The 19,842-nt window shown below is 50.2% G+C and overlaps 9 protein-coding genes across 9 annotated transcripts; 4 read left to right on the forward strand and 5 right to left on the reverse strand.

Annotated features, from left to right (window-relative positions):
- The first annotated feature begins 326 nt into the window (after window positions 1-326).
- On the forward strand, window positions 327-2,921 carry GGTG_02574 (alpha-glucosidase). The gene is made up of 4 exons (XM_009220346.1): window positions 327-542; window positions 627-745; window positions 811-1,535; window positions 1,593-2,921. Exons 1-4 carry the CDS (start codon window positions 477-479, stop codon window positions 2,450-2,452), a joined length of 1,770 nt encoding a protein of 589 aa, XP_009218610.1. The 5' UTR covers window positions 327-476; the 3' UTR covers window positions 2,453-2,921.
- On the reverse strand, window positions 2,680-3,816 carry GGTG_02575 (hypothetical protein; the record flags this gene model as incomplete). The annotated part of the gene is made up of 3 exons (XM_009220347.1): window positions 3,276-3,816; window positions 2,936-3,183; window positions 2,680-2,710 (listed from the first exon to the last, which is right to left on the reverse strand). Exons 1-3 carry the CDS (start codon window positions 3,705-3,707, stop codon window positions 2,680-2,682), a joined length of 711 nt encoding a protein of 236 aa, XP_009218611.1. The 5' UTR covers window positions 3,708-3,816.
- A 437-nt stretch (window positions 3,817-4,253) lies between these two features.
- Window positions 4,254-5,545, reverse strand: GGTG_02576 (hypothetical protein; the record flags this gene model as incomplete). The annotated part of the gene is made up of 5 exons (XM_009220348.1): window positions 4,254-4,310; window positions 4,530-4,580; window positions 4,918-5,135; window positions 5,374-5,442; window positions 5,497-5,545. The coding sequence occupies 5 exons, from the start codon at window positions 5,543-5,545 to the stop codon at window positions 4,254-4,256; spliced, it is 444 nt and encodes a 147-aa protein (XP_009218612.1).
- Window positions 5,546-6,173: 628 nt separating this feature from the next.
- On the forward strand, window positions 6,174-6,748 carry GGTG_02577 (hypothetical protein; the record flags this gene model as incomplete). Its single annotated transcript, XM_009220349.1, has 2 exons — window positions 6,174-6,266; window positions 6,596-6,748. 2 exons carry the CDS (start codon window positions 6,174-6,176, stop codon window positions 6,746-6,748), a joined length of 246 nt encoding a protein of 81 aa, XP_009218613.1.
- A 202-nt stretch (window positions 6,749-6,950) lies between these two features.
- GGTG_02578 (hypothetical protein) lies at window positions 6,951-7,558 on the reverse strand (the record flags this gene model as incomplete). Its single annotated transcript, XM_009220350.1, has 2 exons — window positions 7,076-7,558; window positions 6,951-6,993 (listed from the first exon to the last, which is right to left on the reverse strand). Exons 1-2 carry the CDS (start codon window positions 7,435-7,437, stop codon window positions 6,951-6,953), a joined length of 405 nt encoding a protein of 134 aa, XP_009218614.1. The 5' UTR covers window positions 7,438-7,558.
- Window positions 7,559-8,248: 690 nt separating this feature from the next.
- Window positions 8,249-9,316, forward strand: GGTG_02579 (hypothetical protein; the record flags this gene model as incomplete). The annotated part of the gene is made up of 2 exons (XM_009220351.1): window positions 8,249-8,291; window positions 8,437-9,316. The coding sequence occupies 2 exons, from the start codon at window positions 8,249-8,251 to the stop codon at window positions 9,288-9,290; spliced, it is 897 nt and encodes a 298-aa protein (XP_009218615.1). The 3' UTR covers window positions 9,291-9,316.
- Window positions 9,317-9,362: 46 nt separating this feature from the next.
- On the forward strand, window positions 9,363-10,560 carry GGTG_02580 (hypothetical protein; the record flags this gene model as incomplete). The annotated part of the gene is made up of 3 exons (XM_009220352.1): window positions 9,363-9,503; window positions 9,589-9,936; window positions 10,031-10,560. The coding sequence occupies 3 exons, from the start codon at window positions 9,363-9,365 to the stop codon at window positions 10,469-10,471; spliced, it is 930 nt and encodes a 309-aa protein (XP_009218616.1). The 3' UTR covers window positions 10,472-10,560.
- On the reverse strand, window positions 10,464-14,524 carry GGTG_02581 (hypothetical protein). Its single transcript, XM_009220353.1, has one exon. It carries the CDS (start codon window positions 14,413-14,415, stop codon window positions 10,792-10,794), a length of 3,624 nt encoding a protein of 1,207 aa, XP_009218617.1. The 5' UTR covers window positions 14,416-14,524; the 3' UTR covers window positions 10,464-10,791.
- Window positions 14,525-15,369: 845 nt separating this feature from the next.
- GGTG_02582 (hypothetical protein) lies at window positions 15,370-16,642 on the reverse strand (the record flags this gene model as incomplete). Its single annotated transcript, XM_009220354.1, has 4 exons — window positions 15,370-15,503; window positions 15,890-15,910; window positions 16,253-16,334; window positions 16,547-16,642. 4 exons carry the CDS (start codon window positions 16,640-16,642, stop codon window positions 15,370-15,372), a joined length of 333 nt encoding a protein of 110 aa, XP_009218618.1.
- Window positions 16,643-19,842: the final 3,200 nt, after the last annotated feature.

The raw sequence follows: 19,842 nt of genomic DNA on the forward strand, positions 1-19,842 counted from the left end.
GAGCAGGGTGGTTGTTCAAACATGGCGCTTCCACCCCCGCCAATCTCCCACGCCACAATCCGTCTTGGTGGGTTGATTTAGCCGAGTAAGTGCCGGGCTGCTGAGGTCTCGCCTTAACCGCACCCAACGGCCAGCCACACGGCGCCAGCTGAGTACGCTAGCGCCTTGGACTTTTCTGTCGAACCGACATTCGCCCAATTAGGAAACCGTCCATCTCGGTCCGAGATTAAGCCAATGACAACGCGGCCGACCAAGTCCCGAAGCCCACCCCCGCGCATCACGGGGATGTTTACATGCACTGCCCGCGTCCTGGCTGCGGCGCCTCCTGACAAGATGACAAGATAACATTTTGCGGCCTATATAAGTCAGTTGAGTCGACAGATTGGGCATGGCCATCGTGTTAGGCGGTGGCTACAGCCGCCGGTTCGAAATTTTCTCCAAGCTTTCCCTCCTTTCTCTTTTCCCCTCCCGTTGCCATGGCCGACGTTGCCTTATCCCGCTCGCATTCGAAGAAGTGGTGGAAGGAGGCAGTCGTGTACCAGGTCGGTAACCTGTCCCAATGTACCCTCCGATTTTGAGAGCATCCATCAATGCTAATTAGCTACAAATTGTTTTTGCTCCCCCAGGTGTACCCCGCCAGCTTTAAGGATGCTAATGGGGATGGCGTTGGCGACCTGCCCGGCATCGTCGAAAAGCTGGACCACATCCAGTCCTTAGGCGCAACTGTCGTTTGGATTTGCCCCATGTAAGTCAAGCTTACCTTTCTTGGCTAGCCCAAGACTCTCATTTAACATGCAGTTGCGGCCCCAGGTATGACAGCCCTCAAGTGGACTTGGGCTACGACATACGCAACTATGAGGAGATTTACCCACCTTACGGCACCATGCAGGACATGCAAAACCTTATCGACAGCTGCCACGCCCGCGGCATGCGCATCATCCTCGACCTCGTTATCAACCACACTTCGAACCAGCACGCTTGGTTCCGCGAGTCGCGCGCTTCCAAGGACAGTCCCAAGCGCGACTGGTACATCTGGCGGCCCGCCCGCCGCGGCCCCGCCGGCGAGCGTCTTCCGCCCAATAACTGGCGGTCCAACTTTGGCAGCGGCGTGTGGACGTGGGACGACGCCTCGCAGGAGTACTACCTCCATCTCTTTGCGCCCGAGCAGCCTGACCTGAACTGGGAGAATGTCGAGACCAGGAAGGCCGTGTATGCGTCGGCGATGGAGTCGTGGCTGCTCAGGGGCGTGGACGGGTTCCGCGTCGACACGGTCAACATGTACTCCAAAACGCCGGGGCTGCCCGACGCCCCTGTCGTGAACCCGGCGCAGGAGTGGCAGTTCGCCGCGGGCCAGTTCTGCAACGGGCCAAGGATGTACGAGTACCTGGATGAGATGAATAAGGTTATGGAAGGCTACGACACCATGACGGTGGGTGAACTGCCGCACACGCCGGACCTCGAGAGGGTGCTCAAGTACGTCTCGGCGGCGGAAAAGAAGCTGGACATGGTCTTTCAGTTTGACGTGGTCGACACAGGTTAGTTGTATTCCCCTTCCTCTGCTTCGGACTCGCGCTAATTTGTGGGAGGCACAGGCTCTGGAGCCGACGTCAAGTACGACACGAAACCTTTTAATTGGACGCTCCCAGAGTTCAAGCGCAGGGTCCTGCGAACGCAGTCTCTCATCACCGGCACCGATGCCTGGACCACCAGCTTCCTCGAGAACCACGACCAGGCCCGCTCCATCAGCCGCTTCGCCTCGGACGCGCCAGAGCATCGCGTACAGTCGGGCAAGCTGCTCAGCCTGCTTACCTGCACCCTGTCCGGCACGCTCTTTGTGTACCAGGGGCAGGAGATCGGCATGGTCAACATGTCCCGAGATTGGCCCATGGACGAGTACAAGGACATCGAGTCTGGCAACTACTACCGCGAGGTCCAGGCTAAAGTTAAGGGCACCCCAAACGAGTCTGCGGCACTGGCTGCCGCCAAAGCCAGCCTGCAGCACCTGGCACGGGACCACGCTCGTGTGCCCATGAGCTGGGATGCATCCCCGCAGGGCGGCTTTTCGACCAACCCGACGACCTGGATGCGCACGCACCACCTGGCGAGCGAGATCAACGTGGCGTCCCAAACAAACAACCAGTCGAGCGTGCTGGAGTTCTGGCGGAAAGCACTGCGGCTACGGAGGGACCACGCCGGAGTGCTGGTGTATGGCGACTTCGAGATTGTAGAGATGGAGGACCCCAGCACCTTCGTCTACACTAAGCGCAACGGGACAGAGACAGCCCTGGTAATGCTGAACTTCACGGCTGGACGCGTGGACACGAAGGTTCCAGAAAAGTTGGCCGGTGCCCCATTGCAACTCGTAACATCGACATACGAGGATGGTGGCATGGCTGGGAACTTGCGCCCGTTCGAAGGACGGCTGTATCTGGCGCCAGAAAAATCACAATAGCGCGTGGGTGGAAGCGGGGACTGCCGGTTCATTAACCGAAATGATGGTGGTGTGGATGTTGTTCTCGCCAAGACCCTCACAGTGCGGTATTTCTTAGCGCGGGGCGTCTCGGGAGCAACCCCTAGCGTGCCAAGCCAACCCCGCTCACTCTATCATCTCACGCCACTCCATCCCTTCGTGTCCTCCAGTGCCTCCCTTCAACAATCACCGCCTGACTGCAACCAAACTTATGCCCTCCCTGCAGATCGCACCACCGTCCTGTAGCAGCGTTGTGTTACCTTGCAAGGACTACAACCCCGCTCCCTGCGCGCAAAGTCGGCACCAACTGAAAGAAATAAGCCGCACACTTTAGGAAGACCAGCAAGCAAAGTGGGGTAAATGTCTCTGGTCTGATTGGCTGCTCCCGGCATTTGTGGCCAATGATTGGCTAAAAATTTTAAAGTGTGCTGTTTTTTGTTTTCAGTTGGTGGTCGGTCAGCGCACTTCCCACTGCTTTTCGAGCTTGATGAACTGTGGCCCAGCACCTTGTCCTTTGTGGACAATTTGGGGGCGGTCTTGTTATGGGCTGCAAAGGCAGCGTCCCAGTCGGACGAGACGTTGACCATATTTTCCACATCCAGGGGCTGCAGCTGCAAATCCGACGAGTCGTCAGAAGTCGTCATGGCGAGAGTTTCGAGCCCCGGCTGCCTGTGCTTCTTGGAGCCCTTGCTGCCGAACCCCAGGCCGCTGCCCTACCAGTGCTCCCATCGCTGCTGCGGCCCCCACGCCACAGAGGGCGCAGCAAGGGCACACAGGCCAACGTGAGCCCCACAGAAGGCTCCACGCCGGAAAAGAGGGTGGCCAATAGGCCAGAGTGAGGCATGTCGAGAAAGTTGAGTCCCTGTAGCGTGATTTGGCGGTAAACTGTGATGCCGCATGCGGCGAGCCCGACGCTGAGCATGGCGGCCACTGCAAACTTCCGCCTCAAAGGCATGGAGAGGCTGTAGATAACGGGCATGGGCATGGCTAAAATGATAACCTCGAACACGATGTTGATAACTCCCAGGCATGTGTAAAAGAGCGGCTGGTCGCCGCAGTGTCCCTGGATCGTTTGGTCCCAGTTGCGAGCGAATGGCTGGCACATAGCGAACGAGGCTATGATGGAAGACAGGCACCAGAGGATGAGAAAGACCCCGACGACGCGGGCCGCGAGCAGCATGCGGGGAACCGGGAAAAGCGTCGTGTATAGGAAAAGAATCGAAAGCTTGGTGAACATGGTGGTGGCGCTCCAGATAAGCGCGAAGGACAGGATACCTGGAGACAGTGGTTTTCGAGTTAGCGCTGCACGACTGATCCTCAAGAGCCGTTCCTGAAGAGAAGACAAAGAAGGGATCTGTCAAACCTTGAAAAAGGGGAGTGTTATATCACCCCGTACGTATTGCTATTTGACCCCGTGTTCATCCGTGCACACGTGCGAGCATCGCCGCATACCGTCCCACAGGCCAAATTGAATGTACCCAAATGGCAAGCGATGTTCTCCCATGTTAATCACGTCAATTCATAAAGTTACTAGTTCAATTCCCCGTATTGCACGGTCGTTGGCACGGCCGTTCCTTTTTGCACCGGTTGACAAGCAGATCCAGGCATAAATCCGGCCTGGCCTAACCCATTAAAAGCCCGCTTTCCTTATTAAAGCCCAATCCCCAATTTTTTTCTTTTTGCCTTTTTAATTTTTGCAACAACGTTAACCCTTAATACCAAAAAAACCAGCGATTTTTATTAATCCGGCCTTATTCCGATTAACAATGCTTTTTACCGCTATTTAGCCTTCGCGCAATAAAGCTTTTAATGCTTTAAAAGCGCGCGCGTACGCAAAAGGCTATAGCTTAATGCTAAAAAACAATTACCGGAACAAAACCTTTAACGAAATTACCCGTACCCGATTGCAATGCGCCAAAGCGGGCATTCCTAACCCGACCGCTTCCGTTAAGCATACGCACGAAGCAAAAAAACGTAAAATAAATACGAAAAAAACGAATTGTGCTTGGCAAACGGCTTTCCGGCGCACGGCCAACGGTTGGATTAAAGTCCGGCTTACCAACGTTAAATACAACCACCCCTTCGCCAATAACCCTGCCGCTTTTTCGAGCTTTAAGCGGGAATTTTTGCAAATTTAAAAAAAACGGATTTTCGCCTTTTGGAAAGTTAGCTTCCGTCCGGCAATAATTATAGCAAGCTTTAAAGCAAAAAAAAAGGATGGGGGTTTTAAAGTTAACTTTTGGAAAAAGGATTTGTATAATTATTTGCAAACCCAACGAAAATGCGAATTGGCCGGGCGCACGTTAATTTAATAGCTTTTTAATGTAATTCCCCGGCATATTATACCTTTTATTAATTAATAGCGCTAATTTAACTTTGTGCTTTATTTTTTTTTAGCAATTAAATGGCTTAACGGAAATTTACTATCGAAATTAGCGCAACGAAACCGGCCGCATCGAACGATTATTTTTTGCACCCTTTTCCGCTTTAAAGCTATTTGCAATAACGCCCGACGTTATTGCATTCGATTGCACGTATAAAACCAATAAATTTAACTTTCCCATGCTTAATATATGCGGTGTTTTACTTATACGGAAAAGCTTTTCCTTCGTTACCGTATTTGTAAATAACGAAAAGGAAAATTCCTTTTTATAAGCAATTAACGCTTTAAGCACTTACTTAAAGGCTTAAAGCTACTTAATGCCGAAGCTTATTGTTACGGATCGAAATTTGGCTTTAATTAAAGCTATTAATACCGATGCAAAGCTGCACGCGGTGCTTAAGCTCCTTTGCAAATGGTACGTTAATATAAACGTGCTTGCCAAAACCAAGCCTTTTTTCCCTTGCGCACAAAAAAAGCCTGGCCCCGGCGGTTGTTAAATACGGCACAAATCCTTTCAAACCTTTTTTTAAGCCTGGAACAACCTTTTCGCTTCCTTTACGGATCGTATATACGAAAAAAGGCTTTAAACCTTTAAAGGTTTCGAAAAAAAGGCTATTACTTACGCATGCAGCACGTAACTAACCCCTTTTAAAAAAGCTATCGTTGCTTGTTAAGTAAACCGATACAAGCATTTCGGGGTCCGCACTACCTTAATCGTTAAATTTTTGCATGCAAAAATAAAGCTTTTTATTAACAAATTAAACGGCAACCTTATTACCGTTTTTAAATGCTTACGGCTATATTAAAAGGCCCAATACAACGATTTCTTTGCTTTACGAGCTGCAAGCATAAATAAAGTGCCTTACGGCTTTACCACGGCAATTTAGCAAAGCGTGCGTGCTAAGGTTGTGCCGCAAGCGTTATTAACGATAAAGCGGTTAATCCGGGGCTTACAAGCGGAAAAGGCACTTAACGAAGCCGGCAGCAATTTTCCCGCCTTTTTTTCCTTTGCCTTTCTTTATATTTGCACAATTACAATAACGCACGGGCTGCTTTGCGGGCACGTTATTTTGGCTTTGCAAGCCGCCAACGAAAGTTTAAAAATAAAGCATTTCGATTTTTACTAGCATTGGATCCGCGTTAACGAAAAGGTTTAAAAAGCTAAAGCCGGCTTTTTTGGGTTATTTGCCCGCCCGGGCCTTTTCGATCCTTTGCTTATCCGATTAAAAAGCCGGTTTAAAAATGCTTTAAACCACGCTTTGGCATTAACAAAACGGAACCTTTCCCTTTTCAAAGCAACGGCGGTTTAAAAAGCCCGAAATGCATTGCCGCCGCCCTTTTCGGCCTTTGCCAAATTACAAAGCAAAGGCCGGCTTTAAAGCCGTAGCTTTGGGAAAGGTAAAGGCTAAGGCCGTAAGCGAGGAAAAAATGCCAAAAAGTTACGGGCTTTAACCCTTGCCGGGTTAGGGTTTAAAACCTTTGCAGTTAATTTGGGAAATGGGCTTTCGGCCTTTAACTTATTTACCAACGATTTCGACTTTTCCCTTTCTTCCCTTTTTTCGCACGAATTTTGGAACCCCCAATTCCAATCCCACCCGGGTAACCTTTACGAGCCCGGCACCGTTGCACCCCAAAGGTTTGCCCGCTTTTTGCAGCGCTTAAAGTACGCTAAAAAGCCTTTTAAAACCGTTAAAAGGATTTTGCAACCTACCTTTATTCCGGATATAAAAAACGTTTTGCAGCGATTCGAACTTATAACCCTGCTTCGCAACAATTTCGCCGATATTCCGGTTACAAAGGATTCCGGATTTTATAACCGTTTGGTGCAATATACGCAAGCAAAGTTACAAAGATCGGCTAAATCGGTATTATTATGCATTGTTATTGCAAATTAGCCCGTTATATTAATATTATTGCAAATAGCTTTACTTTTTTGTTATTGCTACCAATTCCCGGCATTATCGCTTTTTTTCTTTTTGCTTGCCCCCGTTTCTTTACGGGGATTTGATTTTAATGCTTCCCGCACGTTACTAACAAACATAATTACGTTATTGACAGGCATTGATCGACCAGGAAAAGCACGGATCCCCGCCCAAATTAGTCGAGGTACCTTAACAGTTTGTATTGCACGGTAACTCCGCTATTTTGGGGTTAAATAGCAATACGTACGGGGTAATATAACACTCCCCTTGAAAAAGGTCGCCAAAGGCTCAGGGCCAAACCTTGCAAGAATTCCAGTAACGTGAAACCCAAAGGCGCCATTGAAGACCATGACCCAGCAATCGATGTGAAGAGCTGTGTTGAAGAACTGGTGATACCGAAGGGCGGTATCTGTTAGCACGCTGGCGTGGTCTGGCTCGTTGAGCGCGGCTCTTACCAGTGCAGCGAGGATGCAAAACGAGCTTGCATCAAACCCGCGAGATACTCTCCTCCCAGCCACAAAACGGAGTGTGACTAGTGCGATTGGGAGGAAGATGCAAATGCCCGAGGAGGCTAACATGGCCATCTGGCTGCCACGCTCGATCGGGATCGGCAACTCGTAAGTTGGCGGAGCCACCTGCGGGTTCGTAGTGTTGACTGACATGATGTCTTAATCAGAGGTGCGAAACGAAGCTGGCAGCAACCTTCGTTGTGGCAGCGACAAGGACTAACGACGACGCCGAAAGTTGGGGATCGGAAGAAGTATATCGTCGGGGCCGTTCCCACATGTTGCTTTGCCGGCGGGAGCGTCGCTGGATACCGGGGGATTGGAAATCCGCTGTACAAGATCACCACTCCATGGGAAGGGATGAAAATATGCACATCTCCAATGATCCTGGCTCGTCGTTACGGTAGAAGGCCAAAGCTCGATTGTCCAGACCAAGAAGCGCAACCGGGAGAGACAACTACGAGGCCCCAGGGTAATCGCCGCGTGTATCCCTTTTTTCAATGGCTAGAACCACTTCGAACGCCTGACAAAGAGGGGGTTCCTTACGCGGCAAGGTGGGCAGGCGAAAAGGGGGATAGTGTCGACGAGTGATGCCCAGTGTATTGATGTTGCTCGTGCTGCAAGGGAAGCGAAGCCCCCTGGTATATGCAGGGGGTGAAAAGAAATCACCAACGTCCAGTCTGCCAAGCACTCCCCCGCGAGCTCGCTTCGGGGTTGGGACGAAGGGAGGACATCCATGACAGCGGTGTAATGGCATGTGGTTTCCTACCTCCCCTTCATAGCCACGTACGCCCCCTTTCCCCCCCGGCTCCCCTCACCTATTCATTTGTTTTTTCCTGTTACCCCAAAGAATCACACCCAGTTCACACAGTAACCGTTTCCTCGACTCCATTCTTACGCTCATTCTCTGGAATCTAATAGCATAACCAACTCCCCGGGCACTATGGGCTCGATTGCTGTAGCCACGATGGACGAAGGGAAGGTAGCCTTCATCACCGGCGGAAGTGTTAGTCCGCTCCCTCTGAACCCCTGATTTGGTGCCAAGCTGCAATGTGAAACGGTTGGCTACGGAAAAGGGCTAACCATCTAAAAAAAAACCCCCCGATCAACGGAGCGGCATTGGCAGGGACCTGGTCTAGCATCTACATGCGAAAGGCTACCGCATCGCCATCTCGGCGAGACGTCAAAAGGAGGGCGAGGCAGCGGTGCAGGCGCTTGACCCGTCCGGCCCGACGGCCATGTTCGTGCCCTGTGAAGTCTCTTCCTACGACCAGCAGGTGGCAGCGTTCAAGGCCGTCTGGGCCCGCTGGGGTCAGCTGGATGTCTTTGTCGCCAACGCTGGCATGGTGGACTCCGACTCCAAATACAACTTCACGCGGCGGAATGCTCCTGTTGACGATATCCCGCCCGAGCCACACACAAGCACGGTCGACGTGGATCTTAAGGGCGTGATCTATGGAACCGTCCTTGCCGTGCATTTCATGCGCCACAATCAGGGGCTGGCAGCGGGCGGGTCGCAGCAACCACGGGGGAGGATCATCGTTACAGGCAGCGGATTGGCGCTCAACATCGGTGTTACGTTCCCAGAATACGCTGCGGCAAAGGCTGGGGATACCCACTGGGTCTGCACCATGGCTCCGCTGCTCCTGCGCAAGGACAACATTACCATCAACATTGTGCACCCTGGCGCCTACGACACGACCATCTATCCTGGCTTTACGGACGCCTTCCTTCCCCAGCATCTCGTCGTTAGAGAAACTCTCATTGCGGCGTACGACCATTTCATCGAGAATGGGACCAGGGCTGCTGCGCAGCGGACGGGGATGGTGGTCGAGGTAGCTCACGACAAGCTCTTCTTCCATGACCTGCCCGAGGACAAGAGCGGCGACGTCGCACGTCGCAACGAGCTGCCTTATGAGCCCTGGTTTGCGGGTTTGCATGGCGAGGCCAGTGATTTCCCTCTGGCAATCACTCGGCCCTTTACGCAGGAGGAGAAGCAGGGCAAGTAACCCACCGTGTGGCACAAGGTTATCGCCGTAACAGGTGCCACTGGCACACAGGGCGGCGGTGTAATCAACATCATGTCCAAAACACCTGGCTGGAAGATCCGCGCCATTACAAGAGACCCAGACGGCGGGAAGGGCAAGGTGCTGGCTGCGCAAGGCTTCGAGGTTGTTCGGGCCGACTTTGACGACGAGGAGTCGCTGGTCAAGGCTTTCGAGGTAAGCTGTCCCGCCTCGAGGATCCCGGGCTTGGTCCTTGGCCACTGGTTAAAGTCACCGAGCTGACGTGCTGCTTGTGGTCTAGGGCGCTCATGCCGTCTTCGCTGTGAGCAACTGGTGGGAGCACCTGTTCCGGGGCAAAAGCGCCGACGAGTGCGGACCCCTGGAGGAGGAGCAGGGAATAAACCTGGCCCGCGCCGCTGCGCGCACGTCTTCGCTGGAGCACTGCATTTGGTCCAGCGAGCCGAGCGCGGCCCGAGTCTACCCCGCCGGCGTCGGAGTGGTGAAAGCTCCGCACATGGACTTCAAGAACAAGGTCAACGAACGGATCAAGTCCGAGCTGCCGCTCCTGGCTGCACGTACCACATTCTTGTGGCTAGGGTACTACCCACAGAACATGGCCTTCTTCCCTTGTCTCATCCTCACCTTCCATGTGAGTTTCCAGCAGCGCGCTCCAGTTTGTAGCATTGCTTTGGCATAATGTAATATAGGGCTTTTGTGCTAACGTCGCTAATTCATTCTCCCAGCCTGCACTTGGCAAGTATGTCCAAACGGTAGCCAGCGCACCCGACGCCAAAGTGCTGCTCGCCAGCGACGTGACTGTAAACACGGGCATTTGGGTACGGCAGGTCCTCGCAGCTGGACATCGCGCCCAACGTAGCCGCATCGCGAACGTCGTTCTCGAGCGCTGGACCTTCCAGCAAATGATGGACGAATGGAGCCTCATTACTGGCAAGCCTGGTGTGTATGTGCAGTGCACGGCTGAGGCGTATGAGCGGCTGTGGGGACCCGTGGGCGCGGAGCTGGCACTTCAGTTTAAGCTGGGGGAGCTGTGCGACCCCTGGGCCGAAACCACGGGCGAGTTCCTAACAGCGGAAGAGCTCAGGATTAACGACAAGGAAGTTGTTGGCTTTGCAGGCACGATTAAAAAGTTCCATGCTATGGGAATTTGGAATAAAGCGAAGTAAAAGTTGGTATTTTATTTAAAGCTGTAGCGTTTGCACATTGTATTATTACATAAATACAAAATCGTTGTTCATCCCTTTTAAAGCTCTCCGTGCCGTTTCAACAGGGGTACTAACTCCTACTAACACCCACCCTGTTTTCTGCTAGTTCATACCCTAACTCATTTCACTTTTGGCATTTCCCCACCGGCTTATGTATCCTTGCACGCTATAAAACTAGCTGAACCTCAAGATTACCACATTTGCCCCTCCTTCCTCATCTCCTTCCTCCAGCCGGTCGCCGGCGCCCCGCTGAGCGCCATCCTACCCAAGCCCTATAACCGTCAGGGCATGCGGCGCATTTCGTCAAATATTGTTAGCAGTGCCTCCCTAATGCTGTTATCCGGCTCGACAAAGTCCAAATGCTCGGCCGTCAGCAGAAAAATCCTCCTCACTATTTCCCTGTCTCGCACGACCGCGCCCCCGCCCTCCGCGACCGACTTCTTAACCAAGTCGACAATTAGCTCTGTCGCGTGGTCCAGCCTATTCGTCGCGTGGGCCTCCCACAGTAGCCATCTCACAACCTCTGCGACGGTGCCTTCAAACAGCTCCATTTCCCCCTCCGGGTTGGTGAGGCCCAGCAGTCCCGTCCCTGTTTTCAGCAACACCTGAGGCAGCTGGAGCGTTGTCCCCCTAACGAAGAGCGCCTCGATCCAGTCGGCGCATAGAGCCGGGTCCTTGGGCACCTTGTCCCGCAGGGTGGTCCGGATAGTCCGCACCAGACAATTAACAAGCTTGACCTTCTCCTGACCCTCCCGCAGCGCCCGTTCCAGGGCCAAGAAAACGGTGAGGGTTAAGGTTTCGGCCTCCTTGCGGTTGGGGCTTGTTGATAGGTCGAAGCGCCCCGCCACGCCCGCGATGATCTCCTCGGCGTCTGGCCGGTGCTTCTCGAGGGCGTAGTCGAGCAGCGGGACCCAATCTTCAAGCACCGAGGCGACCATGGCGCGGTTGCCCGTCTCGACGACGCTCAACGCAAACTCGATGCCGGCGCGGATCGTTGGGCGCAGCCCCGAGAGCTCGCCGTGGTTGATGGTCCGCCGCAGGTCGTTGGCGCACTGCTTGAAGATGGCGTCGACGAGCTCGTTGCGCGACGACATCAACGGCTTCAGCACCGCCACCCACATCTGCGAGACCCGCCGGGCGCTCTCCTCGTTGCCGAGCTCGAGCCGGCGCACCATCGCCTCCATTTGGCCCCGCGCGCCCGACAGAATTAGGCTGCTGGAGGCAAACCGGACAGTAGTTTTCAACAAATACAGCGGCGCGGGCGTTGGCGAGGGGCGGTCGGCGGACGCTACCACTCCTGCTGATCTCGCGGCGGGGCTCCGCCTCGTTCTCGTTTCGCGCCGCTCGTCCAAAGGAGCGCGCTCGAGCAACCGCTGCGTTGCTTCGCACCCACCCCCGACGGCCAGGTCTAGCGGCGTCTGGTTGTCGTTCCCCCTCGCGGCCGCATCGGCGCCCCGTTCGAGGAGTAGCCGCACGGTGGTTTCGCGCCCGTTGGCGGCAGCCAGGTGCAACGGCGTCTGGCTGCACCTGTCTCTCGCTCCCGTGCTAGCGTTTCGGTCGATAAGCAGCCGCGCGACACCTTCGTGCCCGTTTGCGGCGGCCCGGTGCAGCGGCCTCTGGCCGTTCGTCATGTTGGGGATGTCCGCACCGGGGCGCCTGCGGAGGAGCAGCGCCGCTACGGCTTCGTGTCCGTGCTCGGCGGCGATGTGCAGCGGAAACCAGCCCTCTCCGTCCGCCACGGCGTCGGCGTCGGCGTCGGCGTCTAGGAGCAGTTCCAAAACGGCCGCCTGTCCGTACCTAACTGCCAAGCCCGGCGGCGTCCAGCCGTCTGTGCTCTTTGCCTTTGCGTCGGCTTGCCGGCTTAGCAGCACCTGCGCGACGCCCCGCTGCCCGCGCGCGGCCGCTACGTGCAGTGCCGTCCAGCCGTTTTCCCTTTCCGCGGCGGGGTTAACGCCCTGGTCTAGCAACAGCTGAACCACGGCCTCTTGTCCGTACCAGGAGGCCAGATGCAGCGACGGCCAGTCATCTTCCTCGGCCACGACGTCGAGATCGCGACTTAGTAGGGTCCGCACGATATCGTCGCGGCCACCCGCGACGGCCCTATACAGGAGCGTCCTGCCCCGATCGTCCGCTCTTGTGGCGTCCGGATCGGCATCCACACCCGCAGTCGCCCCACCGCCAAGCAGCACGCCGACACTGGGCTCACCGGATCCGTTATGGCTCACCAGTCTGGCCGCTGCCAGGTACTCGAGCTCCGAGGTCGCATCGACAGTGACCGCCGGCGGGTGGTGTAATCGTGTCAGCCGGACGATAGGTTCCAGATTCGCCGCCCGCTCCAGCGCGACCTGTATGCTGAGCTCGCCGTTGCTGGCGCTCGGCGCCCCGAGCGCCTCGGGCCGCATGTCGGCAAACCTCTGCCCGATATCTTCCATAGGGGTGTCCCGACTCGCCGTCATGACATGGCATTGCGCGCGGCCTTTTGATGTCCACGAGGGCTCGCCTCTGAGAACCACCACAAAGTCGCGGCTGGAAGGAAACGCCGTCTCGCCGCCGTGGCAGAGCTGGAACCGAGCCAGTGTCCTCGGCGGGCCATCTTGGTCTGGCGCGGCCACTAACCTGATCAAATCGATGTCGTTTCTGATGTCGTTTCGAAACTTCCCGCGGCAAGGGGGCGTGACCTCGACGAGCCGCAGGCCGGGAATACCAGGATGAGAAACGCGGAACCAGCACCCCTGGGCCAAAGACGGGCGTGGTTCGCAGGCAATGTAGACAAACTCGCCGGCCGCCTCCGCGGCCGCGGACCGGTGGATCAGCTTTGCGTGGCGGCCCTCTAGCCGCACAAACTCCCTAGGCTGCTCTCTAGGCTGTTCCCCAGACACAGCGACCAGCGGGATTCCCACCACCTTACTCTTGTCGCTTTCGGGCCCGCACTCGAGCAAACAAAACGTCTCGCCGGTTGTGGGTAGGGTATAGAGGCGGATACGAAGGCTGAGACTGCCCCCCCTGACGTCCAGGGTGTCGCCGGCCGATCGCTCTCGTCCGGAGATGTCACCGCAGCCCGCGAAGCCAGAAGGACCCGTGGCCAGCACCCCCCCGCTGCTGCTGCTGGCCCCGCCGCGTGTCGCCGCCGCAGGGAGGCGTCGTCCTTTCTTGTTGGTGGGAAAGCCCCAGGCCAAGATGGAATCGTCTCGAGTCTTTCTCATGATTGCTTCTTGTAGCTGGCGAAACGCCAAGTGGCCTACCCCGTAGAGCATTGGCAGCACCACGTCGAAAATGCCTAGGAGGCAGTATGCGAGGTCCTCCTCCCTCGTCGTGTTCCTCGACGCGGCCCAGGACATGCGCTGCGCTACGCTTGTGTCCTGCACTTTGGCGTCGCCGTTGAGGACTCGTCGTGGTATGCTCGTGATCCGCTCGATTTCGCTGCAAAAGTCGGCCTTGGTCCCGAGGCGGTCCCAGCCCGAGCCGTAAAAGACGAGGCGGCTCGGGGCCAAGAGCTCCTGCAACGTCCAGCCACGCGTGAACCAACGGCTGCACGAGAATTTCGATTGCGGGCGTTTGGGGTCGTCGCCGGGAGGGACGTCGGCGAGGAACACGAGGCAAACCTCCGCGTCCCGGTACCACCGAAACATGGAGTTGATAGCCTCCCGAAGCTCCTCTCCGTCGCCCTTGTTGATGCAGCACGTGTCGATCCAAACGTACTTAACACCGCGCCCCGTTGCTAGCCGACAGCATCCTTGGAACTTGTCGGCGCCGACCCCGGGCTTGTTGACGTTTCCTTTGCTAATATCTGTGAAAGTAAGTTCCTCAGAAGCCTCTCCCCAAGTGTGTGATAATATCGCATATTTGGGGATTTCAGCGCCGCCGAAACGCTCCAACTTCTTCGTTTCCACATTGACGAGATACATCGCCGGATTTCACAGGTGGTTTGTTTAATATTGCTGCCAACCTTGGGTGCCTTTGCGTCGCGGAAACTGATGGTAACCCACTCGCCGCCTGGCCGAAGGGATAAATAAGTAGGTGGCCCCGTTATTTTGGGCTCCGTTGGGCAGGCTGTCGGGCCGCGTCCTCGCCAATTACTGTGCTTTTTCTGGTCCCGACTCCGACGTGGACATTGGCCATTGGCTGGTTGTAAGCCTGCCTATCACTTTGCGTCGCTAGCCGCCCCACACACACGCGAGCCCGTTTAAGGGAGCCAGCTTGGGGGGCGGAGGACACGGCACCCACCGAGTGGTGCTCCACGACAATCCGAAAAAGGCACGGCACCACTCGGCTGGTGCTCGCAGCAAAAACCAATCGCCCGCCAAACACCACTCGATTGGTGCCGAATCCCACCAGCGTTCTACCTGGCCAAATGCCAAAGGTAATTTTTACTTCCAAATAAGCCACGGCACCATTTGGTTAGTGCTTGCAGCAAAAACCAATCGCCCGCCAAATACCATTCGATTGGTACCAAATTTTATTAGCATTTTATTTGGCCAAATACCAAAAGTAATTTTTACTTCCAAATGGGTTACGGCACCATTCGGTTAATGCTTGCAATAAAAACCAATCGCCCGCTAAATACCATTCGATTAATGCCGAATCCTATTAACGTTTTATTTGGCCAAATGCCAAAAGTAATTCCGCGGACCAGCACCCGCCAAATTATTTTATACATTTAGCCAAATAATTAATTAGCATTTGCCATTGCGATTTTTACTTAACCAATTGCACAAAATGATTTTGCTAACCACCTTTGCTTAATCCGTTGTTTTAATGCAGCTTTATCGTTATTTTTTTTTTTTTTGCGGGGTGCTTAACCAACCTATTCCCGAAAAGCTGTTTAGCGTTATTTATAAAGTTTATTTGCACTTTATTTATTAAATGCCGTGCTTATAATTCTTTTTGCGCGGATTGCTAGCCGATAAGCCGGCGTTAAACTTCGATATTATTTTCCGGCTTTTGGTTTTTAACCAATTTAAAAAACGGCTCCGGATATAAAAGCCAATTGGGGCTATTTTAGCAAATGTAAGCAAATTTGGATATGCAATTTACTTTCGAATTTTTTCCAAATTTAAAACCGGTTGGTTTATATTAATACGTTGCGTTCCTTTTTTATTATTTTTTTTATTTTTTCCGTTTATTTTTAGCACCATTCCATAAAAGGTGTGTTAAATGCTTAAAATACCGCACAATTTGCCGAAAACCGTGCTTTGCTTTACGCTAACTTCTTATTTGGTTCCATTTAGCCAATTGCAAAAATTAATTAACAACGCGAATTTGTAAGGACCAATAATTACCTAGTTTAAGAAATAAAATACCTTAGCCAACCGCTAAACGCACGCTAGCAAATTCCATTTCCAATTTAAAAATAAACGGTTTAACCCCGTGTTTACTTACTTATTGTTGTCCTTTTCGCTACTATCGAAAATGGAGTTAAGCGGGTAATTGCTATAATTTAACGCGTTGGTATATTTTTATGCTTGGTTTTTTTTAAAAGCAAAAATAAAAGGCTAATTATAGGATTTTGCCGTAAAAAACTTGTCCAGGGTTTCTTTTGCCCAAGCATGGAAACGCTAACGCTTTTTTAAATATTAAACGTTATTTTATTAATTGCAATAATTAACGCATATTTCGCGCCAAATTTCAAATACAAACGCGTAATATTCGTTCGCATAAATCGTTTTGGCAGCGTTTTAAATTGCGTAATTACCGTTGCTAAGCAAAAGCTTTACCATTGCTTTATTTTGCTAAGCTACAAACCGATGGGAAAAACGGCAAAATTTAATGCCCGCCGCTTTGCTGGCCTTTTCGGCCCGCGCGAGCGTTTCTTTAACAAATTTAGCTTTTTAGCTTATTGTTAGCCAAATCCAACCTTTAAAAATCCTAATTATATGCTTATTTGCGCTAAACAAATATCGTATTTGTTATCGTTCATATCGTTAACGTCCAATTTGTAAAAGTTACGCTTAACGGCGTTAGCAGCTTTAAATCCGCGCAAAAGCTAGCCCAATATGCGGTTCGCCCTTTTGCGGATGCTAGCGGTTAAAACGTAACCGTTGTTGCTAGCTTTGCATTTAAAAAGGAAAGGCGGGTTTTAGCCGTATTTAAAAAAAGGTACGTAAGTAATAGCCAATCGTTCGAAATCGGCATAATTTCCTTTTATATGCAATAAAGGCTGCATAAGTTAACGTTAGCAATGCTAATAGCACCCCGATTAACCAAATTTACTTTAATACATTTGCTATCGTAATAACCGCTGCATAACATAAAACGGTATTTATTATCCAACGAACCGGTACCAACGTTCCATTCGGGGCTTTCGTTTTGGTCGATACAGTATACGCTGCCGATAAGCCGGGAAAAACCGCCGTTATCGCTGCAATTACGGTTCCGCAATTCGTTAATAACGGTGCGCAGCGTCCTTATACAAGCGAAATTGCCCAAAGGGACGTGCCGTACCATCGCGCTACGCGCGATAATACGCGGAGGCATAATTAATTTGTAAAATTAATTAAGTAAATTGTAAAAATGGCTAGGTAGCTTTATAAAAGTGTAAAATGCAAAGCTATGGTTAAAAATAATCGAGCAATTCCTTTACAATTTAAAGTTTATATACCTAAAAATATTTAAAAAAAAAGGGTTCATTTTTTAAAATGGGTTATAATTATAAGGCAGTGTAAAGCATTTTAACCCGCGCGTTTTAATACGTTTTAAATTTAAGCACTTTCGGTAATTGGCTAAATAACCAAACCTTTTAAATTTATTAATTTTTTTAGCTAGTTAATTGCTTAAGCTACAAATTTCAAAACGTTTAAAGTGTGCGTACATTTAGCCAAATGCTTAAAGTAAATAAATATTTTGCTAAATGTTTACGGTTTTACGAAGCATTTTGTGCAATTGGCTTACGCTTACCCGCTTATTAAATTTTTACTTTAAAGCACCTTTTGCACCTGGTTAAATGCTTACGTATTTCCAAATTATTAAGTTTTTTACTTAGCCATTTGCAAAAGGTATTATTATACAATTACTAATACAATGTAATAAAGCATTAAGGTAATTGGACAAACACCCAAATGCTTCGATTAATTTTTCCACCTAGCTATTTGCATAAAGTAACTTTTAGCGCTACGCAATTGCATTATAACCACGCACCGCTTATAATGCAATTTGCCAACCAAAAACGCCCCAACAGCACGTTACTTAAACCTGTATTTCAAATTATAAATAGCCTTACCCCGCTTTTAAATATTAAGCTTATCCTTATTCCCTTTATCGTTATCATTTTGCGCACGAACCACCCTTCCAATTCTTAAAAATAAAAATGCCCCACTTTTAATAAATAAAGCTTAAATTGCGGGCCCTTTTTTTCGTTGCAATAAATAAGCGCCGTTAAAAATTTTTATTTTTAATTTTTTACCAATTTTTTTTAACCCATACATAATAATTACCTGGTATGTTTTACCTTATATAGCCATTTAACAACTTACCATTACATTTAAAACCTTATTGTTTTTACCATGCATTATTTCCTCGCGTTCGGCCTTTATTTTATTTTTGTTAAAAACGTGTTAATAATTTAATTATAAAGCTTTTAAGCACAATGTTTGCTAATAACCAGGGCGCGGCCGAGCTTATTGCGGCCCCAAACGCGGCTTTTAAGCCCGCAATTTAACTTCTAATTATCGTTTTAAATAGCGATACGGAAAATGCGTTGGATAGCGATACGAAAAATGCGTTCGATACCGAGCCCGAATTTATTACGGCCCCAAGCGCGGCTTTTGGGCCCGCAATTTTGTTTCCAATTGTTATAATTTTAAATAGCAATTTGGCAAATGCGTTAAATAGCAACAACTTTCCATTTTTTAATACAAGCTCGAACGAGGATAGCGTAAACCCGAACAATTTTTTTTACAAAAACCAAATTGTTCCTTTTGCTTACCGCGCTTGTATGTTTACGGGTGCTTTAAACAAACGTATTACAGGCTAAATCCTTAAAAAGGCCAAAAATTCCGAATTAAAAATGGTAAAAATTTGGATTAAAAATTTAGGCATAAAACGGGTAAATTTATACATTTTTTTACAAAATTTTACGAATTTGTCCTAATACGATACAAAACATTAAGCGTTTATTTACGCTTAAAAAGATTTGCATTCCCTTTTATTTTACCGTTACTTGGAACTTCGATTTGGAAAACCATTACCGCATGCACGTTGCTATAGCTTATTTGCTATTTATTAAAAGTAAGTTATTCGTGCAAAACCGTACGCTTTTTAAATTAACAAATTATAGCGAATAACAAAGCTTGTACGAATTGCATTAGCAACAAATTCAAATGTCCCGTTGCTAAATGCTTAGCTAATACTATTAATGGCAAAACGGTTTTTAAAAGTGCTTGTACGAATTGCAAGTATTTAAGCCAGCGCAAGCATTGCTTGCTTTTTATTTTTGTTAATGAGCCTTTTAGTAAATGTACGCCTTTATACGGGTAATGTTTAAAAGCTAACTTTTGCAGCGTTTCGCAAACGTTCCGCTTTTAACGGCAACTTTTGGGCCCAATTGCTTAAAAGCATAACGGTCGAAACCATGGAAAAGTTCGAGCAGCATTTGCAAATGGAAATTCGCTGCAAAAGGCTTAAAGCGGGAAACTTTTTAAACTAGCATTAAGCTGTACGTTCCCGTATAAATTACAACGCTATAACATTACGGTTAGCGCATTAGTTTAGGTTAAATCCTAACGTTTTTGGGCTTAAATAAGGTTAATTTATACCAGGCGAAATGCCGCCGTATTTCCTTTAATTATTTAAATAAGTAATTTTTTTATTAATTCTTTTTTAAAAGGTTTAAAATACAATTTTAACGTAATGTACTAACTTTGCTTTAAAGTAAAGCGCTGTAAATAATGCTTACGTTATAATTACCGCTTTACTAAAGCGGAACCTTGCTTTATATCGGCGGTTTTTTTTTCGTTAACCCTTACCCCCCCACCTTTTTCCCGCTTTACATTACTTATATTCCACTTTTTTTTAACTACAATTTTATATTAAACGCGGCCGTTGCTTTTTTTTTATCGCTTTTCGCTTTTTTTTCTTTTTTTCCCATTGCGTTAATTGCTAACATGGCTGTGCCGGAAATTACCCCCGGTATAGGGTTAGGGTTAGGGTTAGGGTTAGGGTTAGGGTTAGGGTTAGGGTTAGGGTTAGGGTTAGGGTTAGGGTTAGGGTTAGGGTTAGGGTTAGGGTTAGGGTTAGGGTTAGGGTTAGGGTTAGGGTTAGGGTTAGGGTTAGGGTTAGGGTTAGGGTTAGGGTTAGGGTTAGGGTTAGGGTTAGGGTTAGGGTTAGGGTTAGGGTTA

Source organism: Gaeumannomyces tritici (assembly GCF_000145635.1).
Source record: "Gaeumannomyces tritici R3-111a-1 unplaced genomic scaffold supercont2.1, whole genome shotgun sequence".
Lineage (NCBI taxonomy): Eukaryota > Fungi > Ascomycota > Sordariomycetes > Magnaporthales > Magnaporthaceae > Gaeumannomyces > Gaeumannomyces tritici.

What these genes read in the sequence shown, in the direction of transcription:
- GGTG_02574 (XM_009220346.1), top strand. Translation starts at nt 477, where the DNA reads ATGGCCGACGTTGCCTTATCCCGCTCGCATTCGAAGAAGTGGTGGAAG. An exon ending in AGGAGGCAGTCGTGTACCAG is followed by an intron (nt 543 to 626) that starts GTCGGTAACCTG and finishes TTGCTCCCCCAG; the next exon opens with GTGTACCCCGCCAGCTTTAA. An exon ending in GTTTGACGTGGTCGACACAG is followed by an intron (nt 1,536 to 1,592) that starts GTTAGTTGTATT and finishes TGGGAGGCACAG; the next exon opens with GCTCTGGAGCCGACGTCAAG.
- GGTG_02581 (XM_009220353.1), bottom strand. Translation starts at nt 14,415, where the DNA reads ATGTATCTCGTCAATGTGGAAACGAAGAAGTTGGAGCGTTTCGGCGGC.